General features: G+C 36.1%; 1 protein-coding gene across 12 annotated transcripts in view; it reads left to right on the plus strand.

Moving 5' to 3' along the window:
- NF1 (neurofibromin 1) overlaps window positions 1–20,844 on the plus strand; it is a 209,195-nt gene that overhangs the window by 74,242 nt on the left and 114,109 nt on the right. For 10 of the 12 annotated variants that reach the window (XM_019750679.3, XM_019750681.3, XM_019750685.3 and 7 more), the window contains 16 exons: window positions 1,232–1,345; window positions 3,935–4,014; window positions 5,526–5,649; window positions 7,302–7,463; window positions 8,108–8,357; window positions 8,896–8,969; window positions 9,207–9,290; window positions 14,210–14,650; window positions 15,009–15,148; window positions 15,407–15,529; window positions 15,981–16,064; window positions 16,796–16,912; window positions 17,466–17,647; window positions 17,770–17,981; window positions 19,875–20,036; window positions 20,160–20,263. In XM_019750679.3, coding sequence (XP_019606238.2) covers window positions 1,232–1,345; window positions 3,935–4,014; window positions 5,526–5,649; window positions 7,302–7,463; window positions 8,108–8,357; window positions 8,896–8,969; window positions 9,207–9,290; window positions 14,210–14,650; window positions 15,009–15,148; window positions 15,407–15,529; window positions 15,981–16,064; window positions 16,796–16,912; window positions 17,466–17,647; window positions 17,770–17,981; window positions 19,875–20,036; window positions 20,160–20,263 — 2,453 coding nt within the window. The remainder of the gene's footprint in view (window positions 1–1,231; window positions 1,346–3,934; window positions 4,015–5,525; window positions 5,650–7,301; window positions 7,464–8,107; window positions 8,358–8,895; window positions 8,970–9,206; window positions 9,291–14,209; window positions 14,651–15,008; window positions 15,149–15,406; window positions 15,530–15,980; window positions 16,065–16,795; window positions 16,913–17,465; window positions 17,648–17,769; window positions 17,982–19,874; window positions 20,037–20,159; window positions 20,264–20,844) is intronic. The other 2 variants (XM_074320824.2, XM_074320818.2) reach the window with 1 other exon arrangement.

The raw sequence follows: 20,844 nt of genomic DNA on the forward strand, positions 1-20,844 counted from the left end.
TATCACAAGTTGTATTATTTCATCATGCATGTTATATATTAGCACCACTCCATTTGCGTGGCTATAATTCAGAATCAGAGAAGGCACCAGTCACTGGTGCCTTATATATGTTTATTATTTTATTGTTGAAAGAACAAAACTTGCTATTTTCCAAGTTTGAAATTTAGCAAGTAGAAAAGGGGCCTTTAAAATTGAAATTATTTTCTTTGCTGCCATCTAGTGGTTAAACTTTTCTCAGCATAACCAAAAGTAAGTTAAAATAGCGATTCATTGTAAATATTTGATTACTTAATATTTTACATATAAAAATTAATCTTAGTAAATTGGATTATAGGAATAACTATTAAATGATCATGATATTTTTAAAATAATGCGATTTTATGGTCTTTCATCTCTGCCATCTCTATCCTACTCCACATTACTCTCATTTTTTCAAGACTCCTAATTGCATCATCTCCTACCTCCCTCTAATCATTCTCTGCACTAAAGTTACGGTAATCTCTTTAAAAAGCAAATTGTATCATGCCCATGCCCATCTTATAGCCTTGTAGTTAAAATTGCTTTGGGGATAAAGACCAAACTCCAAATAGACTACAAGATCATGCAAAGTCTGACTCCCACCTACGGCTTTTGCCACATCTAGCTTTGTATTCTTCTTTGTCTTTACTCTGGTTATGATGGCCTGTTTTCACTCCATCTTACTCACCACATTCCTTCATACTTGCCCTTGTACTTGCTGCCCCTTTGCCTGCTATATGCTTCCCTCTCCTCTTCAACTGTTAATCATTGCCCTGAGGTAGCCACCCTGACCCTGCCCCATTTTCCTGTTACAGGTACTCCTAGCAGTATGTACCTTCATAGTTCTTGCCTCATTGGCAATTTAACACTTGTTGGTCTGATTATTGTATTGGTGTGTGTCTTTCCCACCAGACTGCATGCTCCAGGCGGGTAGGAAACACATCTTCTTCCTTATTTGTTGTGCTTTTGGCATCAGATTATTAATGACTAAAAGTGTCACAGAGTTATTAATGACTGAATATAAAGGTCAGAAAATAAGCTAACAGTTTTGAATCACAGATATACTAGCGTGTGGGCTTACCATAATCATTATTAGAATGGGAAAGAATCTGTAGTTAGTACCCGTCAACAGTCAGTCTATATTCCCTCCTCCCTTCAGCTCTTGTCAAATGATTTTTTTTTTTAAATGGATGTTTGCTTTTTTTCCTTGCAGAATCCGAGAAAACAGGGGCCTGAGACTCAAGGCAGTACAGCGGAATTAATTACAGGGCTTGTCCAACTGGTCCCTCAGTCACAAATGCCAGAGATAGCTCAGGAAGCAATGGAGGTAAGGGGGGAAATGATTTCTAGGTTCTTGAAGGAAAGGCTGTAACAGTGTACATTCTTGATATTTCTTTGGGGTGTGGTTTCTATGAGTGATAAATGTAATTCCTGGACCTCTGTCAGAGAAACATGTCATTTCTGGAAGTGGTATGTTTGTGTCTATACTCAGTTTTATGAACTCCATACGGAAGGAGGGGTTTACTTTATATCACATGTAGCAACAACCTTGTGCACATTCTTTTGCTTAATGAAAAACTCAAAATGTTATAATTATAGTTGACTTCTTTGAATTTTAAAATATGGATTGAATTTTAGATCAATCCATAAATGTAATTCATACACCATAAAGTTTACTATTTTAAAGTGTACAATTCAGTGGTTTTTAGTATATTCACAAGGACGTGCAACCATCATCACTATCTAATCCTGGAACATGTTAGTCACCCCCAAAAAGAAACCCTGTTCCCCTGTGACTCCAGCTGCTGGCAACCACTAATCTATTTTCTGTCTTTATAGATTAGCTCATTCTAGATATTTCATATTAGTAGAATCATACAATACATGGCCTTTTGTGTCTGGCTGTTTTCATTTAACATGATGTGTTCAAGGTTCATCCATACTATAGAATGAATCACCACTTCATTCTTTATTGCCAAATACTTCGTTGTATGGATATACCACCTTTGTTTATCCATTCATCAGTTGATGGACATTGGGATTGTTTCTACTTTTTGGCTGTTATGAATAATACTGCTATGAAAATTTGTATAAAAGTTTTTGTGTGGACACACTTCTTAACATCTATAGCTAAGAGTGGAATTGCTGGATCATATGGTAACTGTTTAACTTTTTGAGGACCTGCCAAACTCTTTTCCAAAGTGACTGCATCCTTTTATATTCCCACCAGCAGTATATGAGAGTTCCAGTATTTCCATGTCCTTTCCAACACTTACTGGTTTTTTGTTGTTGTTGTTGTTGTTTTGATTACTTACTAATGAGTATGAATATAGTTGACTTTTTAAAAAATTATTTTTATATTGATTATTTGATAAATATGGTTTTAATTTAAATCAATTTTATTGAGGTATGTTCTGTGAGCCAGACATTTCGGTTAATGTTCTGTGAGCCAGACATTTATGTTGTTTCTAGTTTTGGGCTATTACAAATAATGATTCTAGGAACATATATGTACTAATCTATGTATAGACATATGCTTTCATTTCTCTTGGGTAAATACCTAAGAGTGCAAAAATCTTGTTATGTGGTCTTTATAAGAGATACTGCCTAAATATAAGGACACTGGAAGGTAGGCAGTACAAAGATAGAAAAATATGCCCTACAAACTAACCCAAGAAAATGAGTAGTATATAGAAAGAAAGTTTAAAGGAAGAAGAATTACTGGAAATAAAGAGTGACATCTCATCATTACAAAGGGGTCCAATCCATCCAGGAAATAAAACTCTATATGTACCTAATAACAAAGCCTCAAAATATATAAAGTAAATGAAGAGATTATAGTGGGATACTTGAGCATACTTTTCTCAATCTGATAGAATAAACAAGCAAAAAAATTAGAAAGGATAGAGGATTTGAACAACATGATTATCAAAAATGACCTGTTTGATGTATATAGAGAAACACAGTCAACAAGTACACTTTATTTTCAAGTACACACGGAACATTCAGTATATCCTGAGCATGAAGTAAGTCTCAACAAATTCTAAAAGATTGAAATCATTCAGAATTATTTTTGTGACTACAGTAGAATTAAGCTGGAATTTAATAACAAAAAATATCAGATGACTGTACTGTTTTCATTCATATGCTGTACTAATTTTACTCTTTATATCTTCGATGGCTTTAATTTCATGTTAGTTGTATATTTTAAATTAATTATTTAATTTCGGTTAATGTTCTGTGAGCCAGATTCCAATTCCAATTTCAGTGCTGTCAACTAAAATACTTTAAGATGAATAATCTACTATGAATTGCAAAGTCTATTTTGCTCTCCTCTCTCTACTTTTGAAAAATAATTTATCTTTTTTGTTCCAAAAGAATTCCTAGTAAGCAAGATAGCTTCTACTTTATCTTTTGGCCTAGAAGTAAAATAGTGTGTGTATTAATTTTGACTAGCTTTCTTTACTTGGGGAATAATTTTGTGTCCCATAGAGTTCTTTGATACTTACTGAAATTATTTTGTTTGTATCTTAAAGCAATTTTTACATGTATATGTTGCTATTCTGAATTCATCAGTCATTTAACTTAATGAATGAATGTGTGCCATTTTAAGTAAGAATGATGGGAATAAAGTGTTTTATGTATATATATATATACACATACATACATATATATGTGTGTGTGTGTATATATATATATATACATATATATATATATACATATATACATATATATATATATATAAAAATTCCTTAGTGATTTGGGTTCGTCAGAGTTTTCCTCTTTTGACTTACACTGTATGTTACAGGCTACAGTTAAATAGCTCGATTCATTAGCATTTATAAAATAAATACTCCGGCATTATGTTTACCAAAACTTTTTTGAGTAAATCTCTCTCTCTTTTTTTAAAATGCAGGCTCTGCTGGTTCTTCATCAGTTAGATAGCATTGATTTGTGGAATCCTGATGCTCCTGTAGAAACATTTTGGGAAATTAGGTATATGGACTTTTATTTTTTTAATTCAATTTACATTTTTATTTTATATTTTTTATCTTTAAATAGTAACTTTATAGTATTGGGTTATTGTAAACTATTTACTAATACCTTCAGAGGTTTTATGATTTTTGTATTTTATTTGACTTGAAATTATTAATTAGATTTTTTGTTATTTTAACTGTAGGAACAATGTCACAGCAATTTAGAAAATGAAATTTTTTAAATTGTTCTAAATTTTATTACTTAACCATAGGTACTGTTATTGGGTGATTTCTCTTTTCTTTTGTTTCTATGTAGTTACAACTGTTTTAAATTGATCTTTACAGTTATAAGCTTAGCGTGTTAAAATTTTGCAACATTCCTAGTTCACTTTAGTTTTTTAAACTATGATCTTTCATAAATGTTCAATAATACTAGTATTTTTGATTATTGGATTAATAATAAACATCTGCTTAGAAGGCAAAAATATATACAGAATTTTATAATTCATTTCCTAGGTTGTATAAATTATTACCTTTTAATGAGCATGAAGGCAATACATTGAGGAAAATTAAGTCTCAGATTTTGTCATTATCTCATCCTAGAAGTGGGTGCGCTAAATGTCTTGGCAGCTGAGTTAAATCCTTGACTCTAGAGCAGTGCTCTTCGATAGTAATGTAATGTGAACTACAGACATAATTTAAAACTTTCTAGTTGCCACGTTAAAAAATAAAAAGCAAGTAAAATGAATTTTAATAATACATTTTTAACCCAATATATGTATCTAAAATATTGTTTCAACATGTAATCAATGTAAAAGTTATTCATGAGATATTTACCTTCTTTTTTCATAAAGTCTTCAATATTTAGTGTGTGTTTCACACTTTCAGCACATCTCAATTTGGACAAGCCACATTTCAAGAGCTGGGTAGCCACATGTGGCTGATTAGTGGCTGCTGTGTGTGAAAGTGCAGCCCAAGAGTAGGGATCAGCAAACTTTTGCTCTAAAGGGCCAGGTAGTAAATATTTTAGACATTGTGGGCCAGGTAGTCTGTCAGAACTATTCAGTTCTATGGTTGGAGCATGAAAGCAGTCACAGACAGTGTGTAAATGAATGAGTGTGGCTGTGTTCCACTAAAACTTTATTTACAGAAGCAAGTGTGGGCAGTCGTTTGAAGACTCTGGCTCTAAAGCACTGGGTTTATGTACAGTCTGTGGTGTACACGTGGTTTATCATTTTTTCTTGGGTCCCTTGCAAGGATTAGATGCATAGATGAAAGAGTTGGGAGTTCGGGGAGTAGGGAGCTTAGAAGTACTTGAATTTTTTTACATAATCTGTAGACTTATTTTCTTTGATTATCATGCTATTAACATTTTAATAACGGGTTCTCTAAAACAAATCTTAGAAGAGAAAATAAGCTTCTCTAAGCTTGTGTCCATTATGCGAGAATGTCATTCTGATGTACTGATTATATCTGTATTAGGTTATTTAATTGACGATGCTGGTAACAATGAACTTTATGTTACTGCAGCTCACAAATGCTTTTTTACATCTGCAAGAAGTTAACTAGCCATCAAATGCTCAGTAGCACAGAAATTCTCAAATGGTTGCGGGAAATTCTGATCTGCAGGAATAAATTTCTTCTTAAAAATAAGGTAAGCAAAATGACATCTTTAAAAATGGAAGAATATTTGGAATGGTGATGGGAAAAGATCAAGGAAGTGTTTGTTAGCCAAATTAAATCTTACCTCAGCTCCTCCCTCCTACAAAGTCTTCAAGGGAAATACCGTGTTTCCCTGAAAATAAGACCTAGCTGGACAATCAGCTCTAATGTGTCTTTTGGAGCAAAAATTAATATACGACCCAGTATTACATTATATTATATTATATTATATTATATTATATTATATTATATTATATTATATTATACCTAGTTATATTATATTATATTATACCTGGTCTTATAGTAAAATATTATATTATATAATATTATATTGTATAAGACCTGGTCTTATATTATAGTAAAATATAGTAAAAGTCTTATTTTCAGGGAAGCATGGTAAATATATATGCAGAGGACAGTGGCTGACAAATCAACATATAAAAATTTATTTTGAGGCTTTGGCATTTAGAGCTGCAATCCTGATTAAGTCTAGTTGAGTTAAGCAGGACATTATGGGACAGGCCTGGGAGGACTCAGGGCTGCTATAACCAAACTAGACTGAGGAGCACATTCTGTTTCTCCTCTCAAGTTCATACGTAAGATTTGGATCTTAGGGCTAGGCTAGTCCAGAGAATGTTATCTATAAAAAGCTGAAGGGGAGAGGTTGAGGGTCTTCAATCTAGGTTTATTTATACTCCTGCCGTACAGATTTCACCTCTTGAACATATCAGGAGTTTTTTTCCTGAGGGTCGAGTGAAAAGTTTACTATTGAAGTGTGGTGACAAGGTTTTGAGGGATAGAGAAGAGCCTTAAATTTCTTTCAACATAAAGTTTCTATAATTAGTCAATTGAAATTCCTCTATTATTGAGTAGTTTTAGAAGTACTTGATTCAATGATTTTTTTTATCCATTTCTAGAATCATATAGCTATGAGACATTTTAAATATAACAGACTCATAAACTTTTCAGTGTATCATGCATCATGTTAAATTTTCTTTGTTTAGAAATGGGCTAATAGTAAACTGGGTTTATTCACATCTGGCTTATCTCACTGTGTTAATATAGTAAAATTTTGCATTATTCCTAAAATAAGGAAAGAGTTTAGACGTCAGAGTTTTGTGCCCTTGCCTGTGGTACAATTCTCCAGAGTACAAGCATTAGTAATCTAGTAATAAATCTGAAGTACTCTGGGCAGGAAAGTCACTCTTATAACACGTTTGGCATGTACACCAGTGTTAACTACTGGTCCAGGGGAACTTACCCTCAAAAGAGTCAACTTCCAATCAAACTGACATGGCACAGGATAAAGTCTTAGGGGAGAAAAATCTGTGTAAGTCATTTTTAATTGAGAAGTACATGTTGATGTTTTACTTGTGTCTGTGTTCGATTTAGAAATGTTAATTTACATTTCTAGAATCTGTTGTTTCTGATGATTTGAAGGATGGAAAGCTGAAAGTTTCCAAGACCTTGAAGAAACCTGTTTTGTACGACTGAGTTTCTAGTGATTGTTTCTCAAGGTGAGGGCTAGGAGGTGTGAGGACAGGTTGGCCAGGATAGTCTCAAACAGGAAGACAACTCACATCAAGTATTTATTTCCCGTGATTATTGGTGCTTCAGAAGGGCTTACTTCTTTCTTCTTTCTAGCAGGCAGATAGAAGTTCCTGTCACTTTCTCTTCGTTTATGGGGTAGGATGTGACGTTTCTTCAGGTGGAAACACCAGTCAAATGTCCATGGATCATGAAGAGTTGCTACGTACTTGTACTCCTGGAGCCTCTCTCCGGAAGGGGAAGGGAAACTCATCCGTGGTAAGCAGCTGCTTTTGTAGTTTTCCTATATAACCTTCTGTTGAGGAAAACAATAGCAGTTAAGTAGTGTGGTGTTTACTGTTGTCTACTTTACTGCAGAATTTGCATTAGTTTTGTAAATGAGGATTTCTCTATTTCATATTTTGGGAATATACAATCCAGACTCAAGAATGTCTTTGGCAGGAATCTGTAGTTCTTGTCTGTGCCCTCATTTCAGTCAGTACCTGCAATGTACTTATTTTATTTCTTCCCTTCAGTAGGTGGATAGACTTTCTTATTACTTCCTCTTCCTTTGTCATTTATAATTGACTGGGAAGTGGATTACATTTTTATGTAGGTTTATGTTGCTGGTGTTTTACTTGTATCCATATCAAGCTTAATGTACATTTCTGAAATCTAGAATAGGATAATACCTATTTGATTTGAAATTGGACAGATAGTAGCATTGTGTTGGTCCAAATAATCTCATTTCTCATTCGGACAAGCTATCCAGGGGTTTGAGAATTCCTATCGTGCTTAAAGGGAAACGCTCTTGTGGTTATTGGATGCAGATCCATGTATGGTACACAGTTTGTTGCACTGTTGGGTTTTGTAAATAAAATTTCCTACGTTGAAAATACATGCCCCCCACCCCTGACTCCCAGGATAGTGCAGCAGGGTGCAGTGGAACCCCACCAATATGCCGACAAGCCCAGACCAAACTGGAAGTGGCCCTGTACATGTTTCTGTGGAGCCCTGACACTGAAGCTGTTCTGGTTGCCATGTCCTGTTTCCGCCACCTCTGTGAGGAAGCGGATATCCGGTGTGGGGTGGACGAAGTGTCGGTGCACAACTTCTTGCCCAACTATAACACATTCATGGAGTTCGCCTCTGTCAGCAATATGATGTCAACAGGTAAATGTGGATAATGTTTTTTTTTCACTCGGTCTGCCTTGAATCACATCTGATTACTAGGAATGTAGGAATGTATTTATGATAATTATTTTGCAAGTTTATAGGACTGATTCAAATAGCTTACCTTACATCCTTTTCTGCATAAGGTAGGGGGAAAACTAAATAGCATTTAAAATGAATTGTTAACTTCTCAATGAGTTTTTAATATGATATACATTTGCTCAAAAACTGACTATATAAATTGCTGGCAGTTATAGATTATATAATTTACTCGCCCTGAATTGTATAGAGTGAAGTTTTAAACACATGGGTACATGTTTTGAGTATATATAAGTGAGAATAGCTATTCTATGCTGTGGACATGGTAGAGTCCAAGTGAAATACCTTTCGTGTGAGGTTGGTACAAAGAAGTGTTCAGCTTTGTCATGGGAGGCATTCATTCCGCTCCTACTCTGCCTTTTGGGTTGGACTTGCCAGCTCACCGTTGGCAGGCAGGGCTCTAAGTGCAATAAGATGATTTGCTGTTGTCTTTGCTTAGGAAGAGCAGCGCTTCAGAAAAGAGTGATGGCACTACTGAGGCGCATTGAACATCCCACTGCAGGAAACACTGAGGTATGCCCTTAGCCATAGAAGCATCCCTCCCAGGCTCCACCCTCAGCTGCAGAAGCCGCATGTCACGTGTCTGTCTGTGGCCAGGAATAGCTTCTGAAGCAAATCTAAAATATGTGCATATTTCAAGTAGGATAATTATATTTACGATATGCACCAAGGTTGGGACCTGTCTGTTGCTAATTGATTTGTAGCTCTAGGTTTAACATTGCTTTCAAGTGGTAATTGCCTTCATTTTAGGCTTGGGAAGATACGCATGCAAAATGGGAACAAGCTACAAAACTGATCCTCAACTATCCAAAAGCCAAAATGGAAGATGGCCAGGTGAGTTTATAAAGTTGATTTTTGTCTATTAATTGATTTGCTAAACTAAACATATGTACTTCACTTCAGTAATCTTTTGTAAGTTACTCTTAGTATAGTAAACATCTAGTTATCTTAAGACAGATAATTAATTGTGATTCATCCATATCTACACTACCTGATTGGTAGCCACTAGCTACCTGTGGCTACTTAAGTTTAAATTAAAATTTAACTTAAATAATTAAAATTAAATACAATTTAAATTCAGTTTCTCGGTCATACAGTAGCCACATTTCTAGAGCTCAGTAGCCACGTGTGGCAATTGGCTGCTAAACTGGGCAGCACAGATATAAAATGTTTCCATCATTTCAGAGATATTGGACAGCACTGAGCTAGAGGTGATTTGTGGTAGAGACCATTCCTTTCCCTCTTTCTTTCTCTTTCTTCATCAGAGTATTTCACAGAATTTTTGGGAAAGGGGCAACAAAGGGAGAAAAAATAATTAAAATTGAAGCAATGCGTTTTACTTTTTCATTAGGTATTCTAATATAGGGATCTGGTGGGCAGACGATTGAACCCATAGGTTAAATGAAATTTTAAAACTTTTTAGTAGTCACAAAGTTATGCAACCATCACCACAATTTTTAAAAACTTTATAATCTTCAGTGATCATTCCTCTCCCACCCCCCTTTCCCCCCCCACACACACACCCAGGCCTAGGCAACCACTAATCTATTTTCTGTCTCTGTAGGTTTGCCTGCTCTGGACGTTTTACATATCATTCAATCATTCAATATGTGGTCTCTTGGGACTGGTTTCTTTCACTTGGCATAGTGTTTACAAGGTTCATTCATATGAATCAAAGCTTTTTCAAAGAAATTTGATGTTCTGAATTGATTATATTAGTCTATGCCAAAAATTTATCAGTGGCTCTTTAAAAACGTATACTCATGTGGTCAAATTTAAGTTTGGATTTTTTTTTCCATCTTTCACATAGTTTTTTTTCCCTTTTTATTAAAGTATAACATCTATATAAAAACAAGTATAAATCTAAGCGACAATTCAGAATATTAGGGGATGAACATACCTGTCCAACTGGCACCCACATCCAGAAACAAGTCATTACCCGCATACCAGGAACCTCATTGTACTGCTCTCCAGTCATTAACAGCCCACGAGTAACCGTAATCCTCACCACTAAATACAACAGTTTAACTGTTTTTAATGTGATGTAAATGGAATAATAGCTATGTCCTCTCTTATATCTGCCTTCTTTCACTCAACATTATGTTTGTGAGATTTCCTCCACACTATTCTTTGCAGTTGTAGTTCATTCATTGTTATTGGTATAATTTCACTCAACAAATAATCTACAATTTAATTTTGCTTTCTATTCTTTCTGGCGCTGGAGAGCTATACGGACACGAGTTATTTCGCATAGTGCTACTACCGTGTTTCCCCGAAAATAAGACCTAGCTGGACCATCAGCTCTAATGTGTCTTTTGGAGCAAAAATTAATATAAGACCCAGTATTATATTATATTATACCCAATATTATATTATATTAAAGACTCAGTCTTACATTATATTGTATTATATAATACTGGGTCTTATATTAAAATAAGACTGGGTCTTATGTTAATTTTTGCTCCAAAAGACACATTAGAGCTGATGGTCTGGCTAGGTCTTATTTTCGGGGAAACACAGTATGAACAATCTTGAATGTGTCTTTGGTTACCCTCTGGATGCATTTCTATAAGGCACATACTTAGTAGAATTGCTGGGTCACAGGGTATGCAAATGCACATATGGGGAATGTGCATTAATATAACCACTTTGAAAAACTGGTGGTTTCACGAAGACTTTTAAAAGACAATTGACATTTTATAATTAACTGTTACAATACCTATGTGAATGATGAAATATCATCCATCCATTAAAAGCTTTCTTTTTTAAAGAATATATGCCAAATGAAGTAAGTGATCCAGTAACAGAGATCTGTTAGTGGTTTCTTACATCTTCCTGAATAGGCAATTTTTCTATTGTAATTGTTCAAATTACAATAGCCCTTTAAAGACTAACAGTAGAAAAGAAAATACCTTTTCTAATTCAATTAAGTAAAAAATAAAAATTTGAGGCACTTAAATATTGTCAATAAAATTAGACATTTATATTAGACCTGGGAGAGGTAAGCTAAAAACATTAATATAATGTAATATAACATATAATACAATATATAATATAATATACGAGGTCTGACAATTAAGTTAGCAAATTCATCCTAGAAAAAGTGCTAAATATCACTACGGTCACCTTCGAAGTACTCCCTTTGGGAAGCTATGCACCAACACCAGCGCCTAGTCCACCCTTCAAAGAAATTTTGGAACTCTTTTTCTGGAATGGCCATCAGAGCTTGATGTCCTGAATGTCATCAAAATGTCTTCCTTTCATTATTTCCTTTATCTTTGGGTAAAGAAATCATTGGGGGCCAGATCAGGTGAGTAGGGAGGGTGTTCCAAGACAGTTATTTGTTTACTGGCTAAAAACTCCCTCACAGATAGTGCTGTGTGAGCTGGTGCATTGTCGTGATGCAAGAGCCATGAATTGTTGACGAAAAGTTCAGGTCGTCTAACTTTTCCATGCAGCCTTTTCAGCACTTCGAAATAGTAAACTTGGTTAACTGTTTGTCCAGTTGGCACAAATTCATAATGAATAATCCCTCTGATATCAAAAAAGTTTAACAACATCATTGCAACAAGTTCGTGAACTTCATTGTCAGACCTCGTGTAATATGTTCAATTAATATCTGAATTCACTATGTCAGAGAGTGGAACGACATTATTAAAGCAGTATAAGACAAGGGAAACCTGAAATTGTACCAATGGAACAGAACTGAAAATCAAGACACTTGTGGTAATCATTTGAGCCCCAATAAGAAGTATATGAATATGTAGCAGAATTCACATTAAAGATAAAACACAAACCTAATTCTTTATGCACTACAGAAGTCTTAGACACAAAAGATCCACCCAGATGGAAGAACAGTGGCATTATCAAAATGTTTACATTTCAGTTTAAGTTTAACTTCACTTATTTTATTTAGTTTTCTTTATATATATATACTATCACACAGTTCAAGAACATTTAACTCTATTTTGAAAACAGAGTAATCACCACTGTGTCCCCAGAATCAAGAAGAGAATAAAAATTATTCTTTTAGAGGGGATCTAATCAAAAGCGCTTAAAAGTATTGAAAAAAGCAAGACTGAGTGATAAAATATGAACCCTGTGAGGGAAAAATCTTTAAACCTAAAATGAACACCATAATTACTAGACAATGGAACCAAAGAACTCGAGCCAGCTGAACCTTAGCTGCTAGTACAGTATTCTATAATGCTTTAATTCACTTCGATGCCAAGTACAATGTCTGTTCAGTTTGAACACCTGGCCCAGATTAAGGAGATGTATAAATGGTATTGGATCCAAATTCTTGATCAGTGAAGGAAATAAGTCATGTCTTAACGACTACAGTGTTTCAACTGTGCTGCAGCCTAAATGCAGTAAATATGCTGAGCGCTCAGTCGCCCTTCTGCTGTCAAAAAATTCAAATCCCTTGGCACTGTTTGATAATCTCGATATGTAAATTTGGTTCAAATATATGCTCAACCACATTATTGCTTATAAGCCAGTCTGCAAGCTCTTTTGCAACGGAGGTGTCTGTGTCTGATACTATTGATTCATTATAGCTCACATCATTGAAGATATGAAGTTGATTCATTATCTCAGTTAGTCCAGCCAACCTCATAGCCAGAGTAAGTGACATAAAGTACTTAAATGCAAGATCCCGGCTTTCTTTATCAAAGCATAGTGTTGTATCCAATGGTTCTTTCACTGTGGCCCATGTTAAGTCAGCCATGTTGCAAACCACCCTCTGTGTGAACTCTTGATCAGAGAGCTTGGATAAATACCTTATCACATAGGTCCTAAAAGGGATAACGTGCTGCATGACAGCAGGGATATGTAACTATATTGTCATATTAGACACAACTGTAATAAACGCATGTGCTATAAGAAATGGCAGTTTCAGGAGTTCTATATTCAATGCAATCCTTGAGTGAAAGGCCATTTTCCCCACAAAATAAACATATGTAATGAAGCAAATGCAATGATACTTCTACATCGTTCATATCATAGAGTGCCCCTAATATGTTGCTTTCTTGGGTTGATATACTCTCTATAGTAGGATGAGTATTATGCTTATAAGCAGCATATAAGGGAAATTGAATTTGAAAAAAATTTTGCCACACATAGTAAGAGTTTTTCCTTCTTATCTGTACTCCATAAACTAAAAGGATCAGAACTCTGAAGATTCCTCCTTAGCCAGATTGCAAATCTTACAAAGCTTTTTTCTATTTATTTTTATCTTCCTATACTTCCTTCATTACACTCTCTTTCTGTATTCCGTGGCTCTTCTGCTTGATTAGTCTCATCTTGCCCTGGGGAATCTATGTTAATAGTAGAGCAATGTTTACAAAGCTGGTCCCAGGGCACTTGAACTGGACAGTCACTAAGTTAATAAGCACACACACTCCTTGGTTTAAAATCTCCAAATGCTTATATTCCTTAAAGCAGGATCGACATTGCTTCTGTGTCCAGGAATTGATAGAAGCAAATATTTCGAGTGTGTTCCTTTCTGAGCTACAATCCATCACCACCTTTTATATCTCTGTTTATCGCTACCCTCAATTCTGGAAAGCTCATCCTCCCTCAAGCAGTAAGCTACCTTGATGTCACTAGAAATGGCATAATGAAGACTTCGATCTTTAAATGTAAAAAAATGTTCTTTTGTTGTGAAAAAAATGTCAGATGAAAAGTACTTTGTCAAGTGTCTCCATTAGTTTAGGTTGAATTCACGCTTTCCGTAACGATTTTGTGTTTAGGCTGCTGAAAGCCTTCACAAGACCATTGTTAAGCGGCGAATGTCTCATGTGAGTGGAGGAGGATCCATAGATTTGTCTGACACGGACTCCCTACAGGAATGGATCAACATGACCGGCTTCCTGTGTGCTCTTGGGGGAGTGTGCCTGCAGCAAAGAAGCACTTCTGGCCTGGCAACCTATAGCCCGCCCATGGGCCCAGTCAGTGAACGCAAGGGTTCCATGATTTCAGTGATGTCCTCAGAGGGAAATGCAGATACACCTGTCAGCAAATTTATGGATCGGCTGCTGTCCTTAATGGTGTGTAACCATGAGAAAGTGGGACTTCAGATACGGACCAATGTTAAGGATCTGCTGGGTCTAGAATTGAGTCCTGCTCTTTACCCAATGCTCTTTAACAAATTGAAGAATACCATCAGCAAGTTTTTTGACTCCCAGGGACAGGTAAAGTGTGCTCTGTTTTATTTTCCACCCTTCTCTATGAATAGTGTGACTTGTTTGAAATAATGAAGACTTTTTCTTTTAGATTATTTAGATACTGGCGTAAACATTCACTCACAATTTTAAAAAATAGGCAAAAAATTGCAGAAAAAAGAACCCTCAAATGTGGGATCAGTTTGCTTTTTAGGAACTCTCGTGTGTGGGTCTGCCTGGGGTTACGGATGTCGTGGGTACGGGTGTGAGTGGATCTATGTGCCTGTCGGTGCATTTCTACGTGTGTGTGACACTTAGATCAGGCAACTTCATCTCTGTGGTCTGTCTGCTGTGCACTGATTCCTGATATATTTTGTTCTTTGTGTAGGTTTTATTGACTGACACCAACACTCAATTTGTAGAGCAAACCATAGCTATAATGAAGAACTTACTAGATAATCATACCGAAGGCAGCTCCGAACACCTGGGGCAAGCTAGCATTGAAACAATGATGTTAAATTTGGTCAGGTAAGCATTCTACTGAAATATAGCAGAAACCCATTGGGTTTAGTAGTATTCATGGAGTAACTCACCATCCTTTTCTTGATTGCACCCAAATTAGGGTGGGACAAGAAGGTAACCAGAAGTTGTGTATGTTCTCCGATAAATAAAATAAAAATCTTGCAATTTTTTATCATCGTTTAATTATTTTACTTAGAGATTAAAGCATTAGAAAACCTTCTGTTTATCTCTGATAATTTTTTTAATGTTTCTGTGTCTAAATAGATATGTTCGTGTGCTTGGGAATATGGTCCATGCAATTCAAATAAAAACGAAGCTGTGTCAGTTAGTCGAGGTAATGATGGCAAGGAGAGATGACCTCTCATTTTGTCAAGAGATGAAATTTAGGTGAGTTGTTAAAAGAGCAAAGTAGGGTTTTCTAAATCTTATTATGTTAAATGAAGTACAGAAAAATAGGTACCTGGTTATCATGGGAAGCAGGTGGGGGTGGGGTGGAAAAGGAGCTTTTTACGTGTTTCTTTTTCTCGTCATGTCTTTTCAAATTTCCCAAAGGTTTGTGCCTATGGCAGTGCTCCCTTTTTCTAGAATTATACTACACTTGGGTTGAGAATTTGATTCTGTCTCCAAACTGAAAACATAGCTAAGAGCTTCTGCGGAGGATTGGTATCCAAGTTGCCTGTGTTGGTTCCCTTCTGTTAGATTTGTGATAGCAGTATCTCTTCTATAAAATTGTCATGTTGCCTCAGTGATTTGGCACATTGTGTGCACTATTTAAAAAGGTGCACGTGTGACTTTAAAAACATGGTTTGCTATTTTCCTTTTCTCTGCCGTTCTGTAGGAATAAGATGGTAGAGTACTTGACGGACTGGGTTATGGGAACATCAAACCAAGCTGCAGATGACGATGTAAAATGTCTAACAAGGTAAAAAAAAGAGAATGACCCTGAAGTAGTAGCACGTTTATGCTAGCCATTACTACCTCATCATACCTATTCTACATGTATTTTATGTACACTGCAATTGTTTTTCTGGATGTCAAACTTTTGCATTTGAATTATATAAAGGTATTCCAATCTTTACTATTTTTCTTTTTAACTGAAATACCTTGAGTAGAAACAAATGTGTTATGTTTGGAAAGTTAATGTTGTCTATTTAGGAAAGATAATAGACAGTTATGGGAAAATAAGACATAAGAAGTGTTAGATTGTATTTATTTTATGATTAGATAAATAAAAGTATTATTTGAGAAACTTGCTTGTTTTGAGTCGTTCTAAAACGCAAATGCTTGAGTTTGCTCCAACGACAAATACTTATTGCCACATACCAGAAAATAATTAAACGCTATGAACTACATAGTAACCATTCACATATATTTCTTTGGCCAGGCTTGGTTTTGTAGTGCATGCTTTTCATTTAAAGTAGTTATTGCCAAGATTACTTTGTAGAAAGTTATTATTGCCTTCTGCTCCACTTGAAAAGTTTTTGCATTCTGGGGTCTGCATATTAACTCAGATTATTTAGGCTGTCCTAATAACTTGTTTAATGAAATAGGTAGTTCCTAAAGTTTATTTCTGGTAGGAAGGAGTTTACTTGAGGGGAAGGTGGATTGGAAGAACCTAAAAGACTTACAGTCTTTCAATTTTTTTTTCTTCAGAGATTTGGACCAGGCAAGCATGGAAGCAGTAGTTTCACTCCTGGCTGGTCTTCCGCTGCAGCCTGAGGAAGGAGATGGTGTGGAATTAATGGAAGCCAAATCACAGTTATTTCTTAAGTAAATTTCAGTCTCCAAAAGCACAAAGCAAAAAGCAAAGTCCCACACACAACAAAACAAAGTGTAATCAAAGTGGTAAATGATTACATTTAGAAAATGGACACATTACTTTGGTATTAAGGCCATCAGCTGCTGTCTTATAAAATATAACACGCTCATGAAGCAGTATTCCCTATGACAGGAGTAGGATAGGAAAACAACTGGTTTTTAAAGAAAATAATCTGTTCATTGAATTTTTATTGGCAATATAACCCAGATCACCGATTTGGACCACTAATTTTATATGCTAAATATTAAAAGTGATGCGTTTACCAGGAAACAATGCATCTATGTGGTGTTTGTGTTGTGAAATATGCACTGGGCTTTGTCAGGATGAAGTCATGTTCACAGCACACTTCATAATGAGCCACTCTGGCCGATTACCCCAAGACTAGAGAGATGCAGGTACCCAGTACCGCTCACATGATGCACATGCGATGATTTCAGAACGTCTGAGTAGCTTTCTGGTTGGTGTGGCCTTCACTGTATAAAGGTCCGTCTTTCTGTTTCTCAGGTATTTCACATTGTTTATGAACCTTTTGAATGACTGTAGTGAAGTTGAAGATGAAAATGCGCAAACAGGTGGCAGAAAACGTGGCATGTCTCGGAGGCTGGCATCATTGAGGCATTGTACAGTCCTTGCAATGTCCAACTTACTCAATGCTAACGTGGACAGTGGCCTCATGCACTCCATAGGTGAGATACAATGAGAGTTGCATATAGAAATTTAAAGCATAGAGAATCAGCGCATAAAATTACCAGTAAAATGACTTCAACAAGGCCATGTTAGTAAATTCGCATCTGTCTGTCCATATTAGGTTTAGGTTATCACAAAGATCTCCAGACAAGAGCTACATTTATGGAAGTTCTGACAAAAATCCTCCAACAAGGCACAGAATTTGACACCCTTGCAGAAACGGTGTTGGCAGATCGGTTTGAGAGACTGGTGGAGTTGGTCACGATGATGGGTGATCAGGGGGAGCTCCCCATAGCGATGGCTCTGGCCAACGTGGTCCCTTGTTCTCAGTGGGTAAGTTCCTTGTGTAAGTGGGAAGCAAGAGTGCCTGGCACAGAGCAGATGGTTCAAAATTCACTCATTCCATGAGTGTTTATTGAATGAATTGCTAAAATGTTAGAGCTGGAAGAAACTTCAGATATTATTTGAGTGGTTTTCAGCTTGTGGGGAAGTGGTTGTAGCTTCTCACTGGTGTACTTACTTTAATTTTAAGGATCTTATTCCTCATACTTAAAGTAAAACTCAAGCTCTTTACATGTCCCACTGAAAATTCCACTTAAACACTGATTAAAAGAAAAAACCACTGATCTTGTCTGGTGCCTTCATATATTAAATGAGATAATTAGAGTTAAATCTCATATTTAGTTGTTAGTCATACTAGACTAACATACTCGAATGCCAGGCTTGTGCCTGTTTACTGTCTACAATTCATAACTCTTCTCTGTAATGTGTTTCAGTTTTTTGCTTTTCGTTTCTTTAAATTTAAGTACTTTATTTGCATTTGAAATTGTGGTGTTGTTTACTTTAAACACTGAAGACATAATATGGCTATTTGGCTTCTTAATAAAAAATTTCCTAAAACCATACCATTCTTAATAATAGATGCTAAAAATTTAGAAAGGGTTGTCCTTTTCCATGTTAAAAAGCTACTTATTTTATATTGTACCCCAAATTATTTCAGTTTAGTAAATTATAACTTATAAGGTAATCTGTTGTTGCCTGCAGATTTATTTGTGATTAAAAACTGTAGGATCTTGTTCCTCATGCTTAAGGTAAAGCTCAAACTCTGGCCTATAAGGCTCTACCTAGTCTGGGCCCTGTTTCATTTCTGACATCATCTTATGCCATTTTCCTTCTTGTTCACCAAACTTAAACCACACTGGCCACCACATGTGGTAGGGTTATTTCCACCCTAGAGCACTCTTACTGCTGCTGTGGCCACCTCTGCCACCTGGAATGCTTCTGCCCTTGTCTCGGAAATGGCCGACTTCTTGTTATTCAAGTTTCGGTTCAGATGTAACTTTCTTAGCTCTTTTTTGGCGAATCACAACCACAGCCACATTCATTCTGTCACATTACCTTGTTATATTTTCTTTGCAGCATTTATTCACAATGTGAAACTATTGTGTTGATTTGATTACTTATTCTCATTCCACCAGAATGTGAGCTCCATGAGAAAAGAGACCTTGTCCCCTGTTCTCCCTAAATCTCTTCTTCCCAGAATGTGTGGTTAAACAGTGATTTACTCTCGCATCATTTTTCTTGAGTATACCAAAAAATATTTTACTCCGGGAAAGCGTGAGGGTTATCATTTAGGTACAAGATGGGAATTAGCCCCCCACCCCTGCTTTGCACATAAACCTTGCTAATCTCTTGGTTCGGCATGCACAGCCCAGGTCTTTTTCCTGATTTCCTGCAAGTCCTGTAGTCTTTCCAATTTTGTTGTTTCTCTGCCTAGTCTGTGTTCAGTATTCACTGAGTTTCCCTGACCATGTGAGAAGAGAGTAGAGCTCTTGTGGTCACCAAAATCTTACTCTTGCTCACTGATTTTCTGAGAAAATGATTTGTGCATATCAAACTGAACTCTTTGCCATTATCTTCCCTTTCTACGCTTTCATTTTTGCCATACAATTTAAATAATGTGGATTTTTTTTTCTATCTCCTGGTGAATCTTAGGCCTCTCTTACCTTTCATCAGTTAATCCTTAGAATTAACAGCTACTGTAGGTATTTAGGGATAGTCATCTACGTATACACATATGTACATGGATAAATCCCAGGGGAAAAATTAATCAGTCACCATTTACCTCAATTTAGCATGTGATTGGCAATTTTGGATGTGCCTTTAAGTTTCCTGCTTGAGAAAAAATGAGGTTGTTCACACTAACACAATTTGTTTTGTTCTCAGGATGAACTAGCTCGAGTTCTAGTGACTCTGTTTGATTCTCGGCATTTACTCTACCAACTGCTCTGGAACATGTTTTCTAAGGAAGTAGAACTGGCAGACTCCATGCAGACTCTTTTCCGAGGCAACAGCTTAGCTAGTAAAATAATGACCTTCTGTTTCAAGGTTTGTATCCATTCATCTGTTTTTGTGCGGAGGTCTGTCAAACAATGACTATGTGCAGAATGTACAGAGCAGAATATCTTCTTTAATGCAACATAGTAAGTTCCTGTTTGTGTATTTCTTTAGGTATATGGTGCTACTTACCTACAAAAACTCCTGGATCCCTTATTACGAATTGTGATCACATCCTCTGATTGGCAACATGTTAGCTTTGAAGTGGATCCTACCAGGTTTGTCATCCTCACATCTATCCCTGCTCTCCATGTCACTACCGCTGCAATGGTGGAGACACTCTGCAGTGGTAGGGACGTGCCCTCACAATGTCTCCCCTTACTTCTTAAAATTAGTCTTTAATTATGAAATATACACACAAATACATTTTTCTTTAAAAAAGACAATGACAAATTCCTTGTAGATCAGAATTAATGGAAAAGCCAACAAGTCATGATTGGCATGTGAGAGACGAGAGTACTGTTGCTGGAAGGTACTATTTTAGAGGGATACCTGAAGCAGACTGCAGCATATCTGCTGCTATGTGGACTCATTAAGAAAAGGTTCCCACAAAGTAGGCAGGAGCTGTCAAGGTTTCTAGGTGTTTCTTCTTGCCTTGTTAAATAAATTACTTATCTTTCATACCACAAATATGCTACATCCTCCATAGCTCAGATTTAAATTACTATTGTAGCTTATTAACTGATCTCCCTCCATATGCTCTCCATATTTAGACCAATCTCTTTTTAGTTCTCCACATATTCCAAGTTCATTTTCTGCCTCTGTCTTCCCAGTAACCACCCGCCCTGTGAATTGATCA

This window comes from Rhinolophus sinicus, chromosome 12, assembly GCF_057876585.1.
Source record: "Rhinolophus sinicus isolate RSI-liver-muscle chromosome 12, RSI-T2T, whole genome shotgun sequence".
NCBI lineage: Eukaryota > Metazoa > Chordata > Mammalia > Chiroptera > Rhinolophidae > Rhinolophus > Rhinolophus sinicus.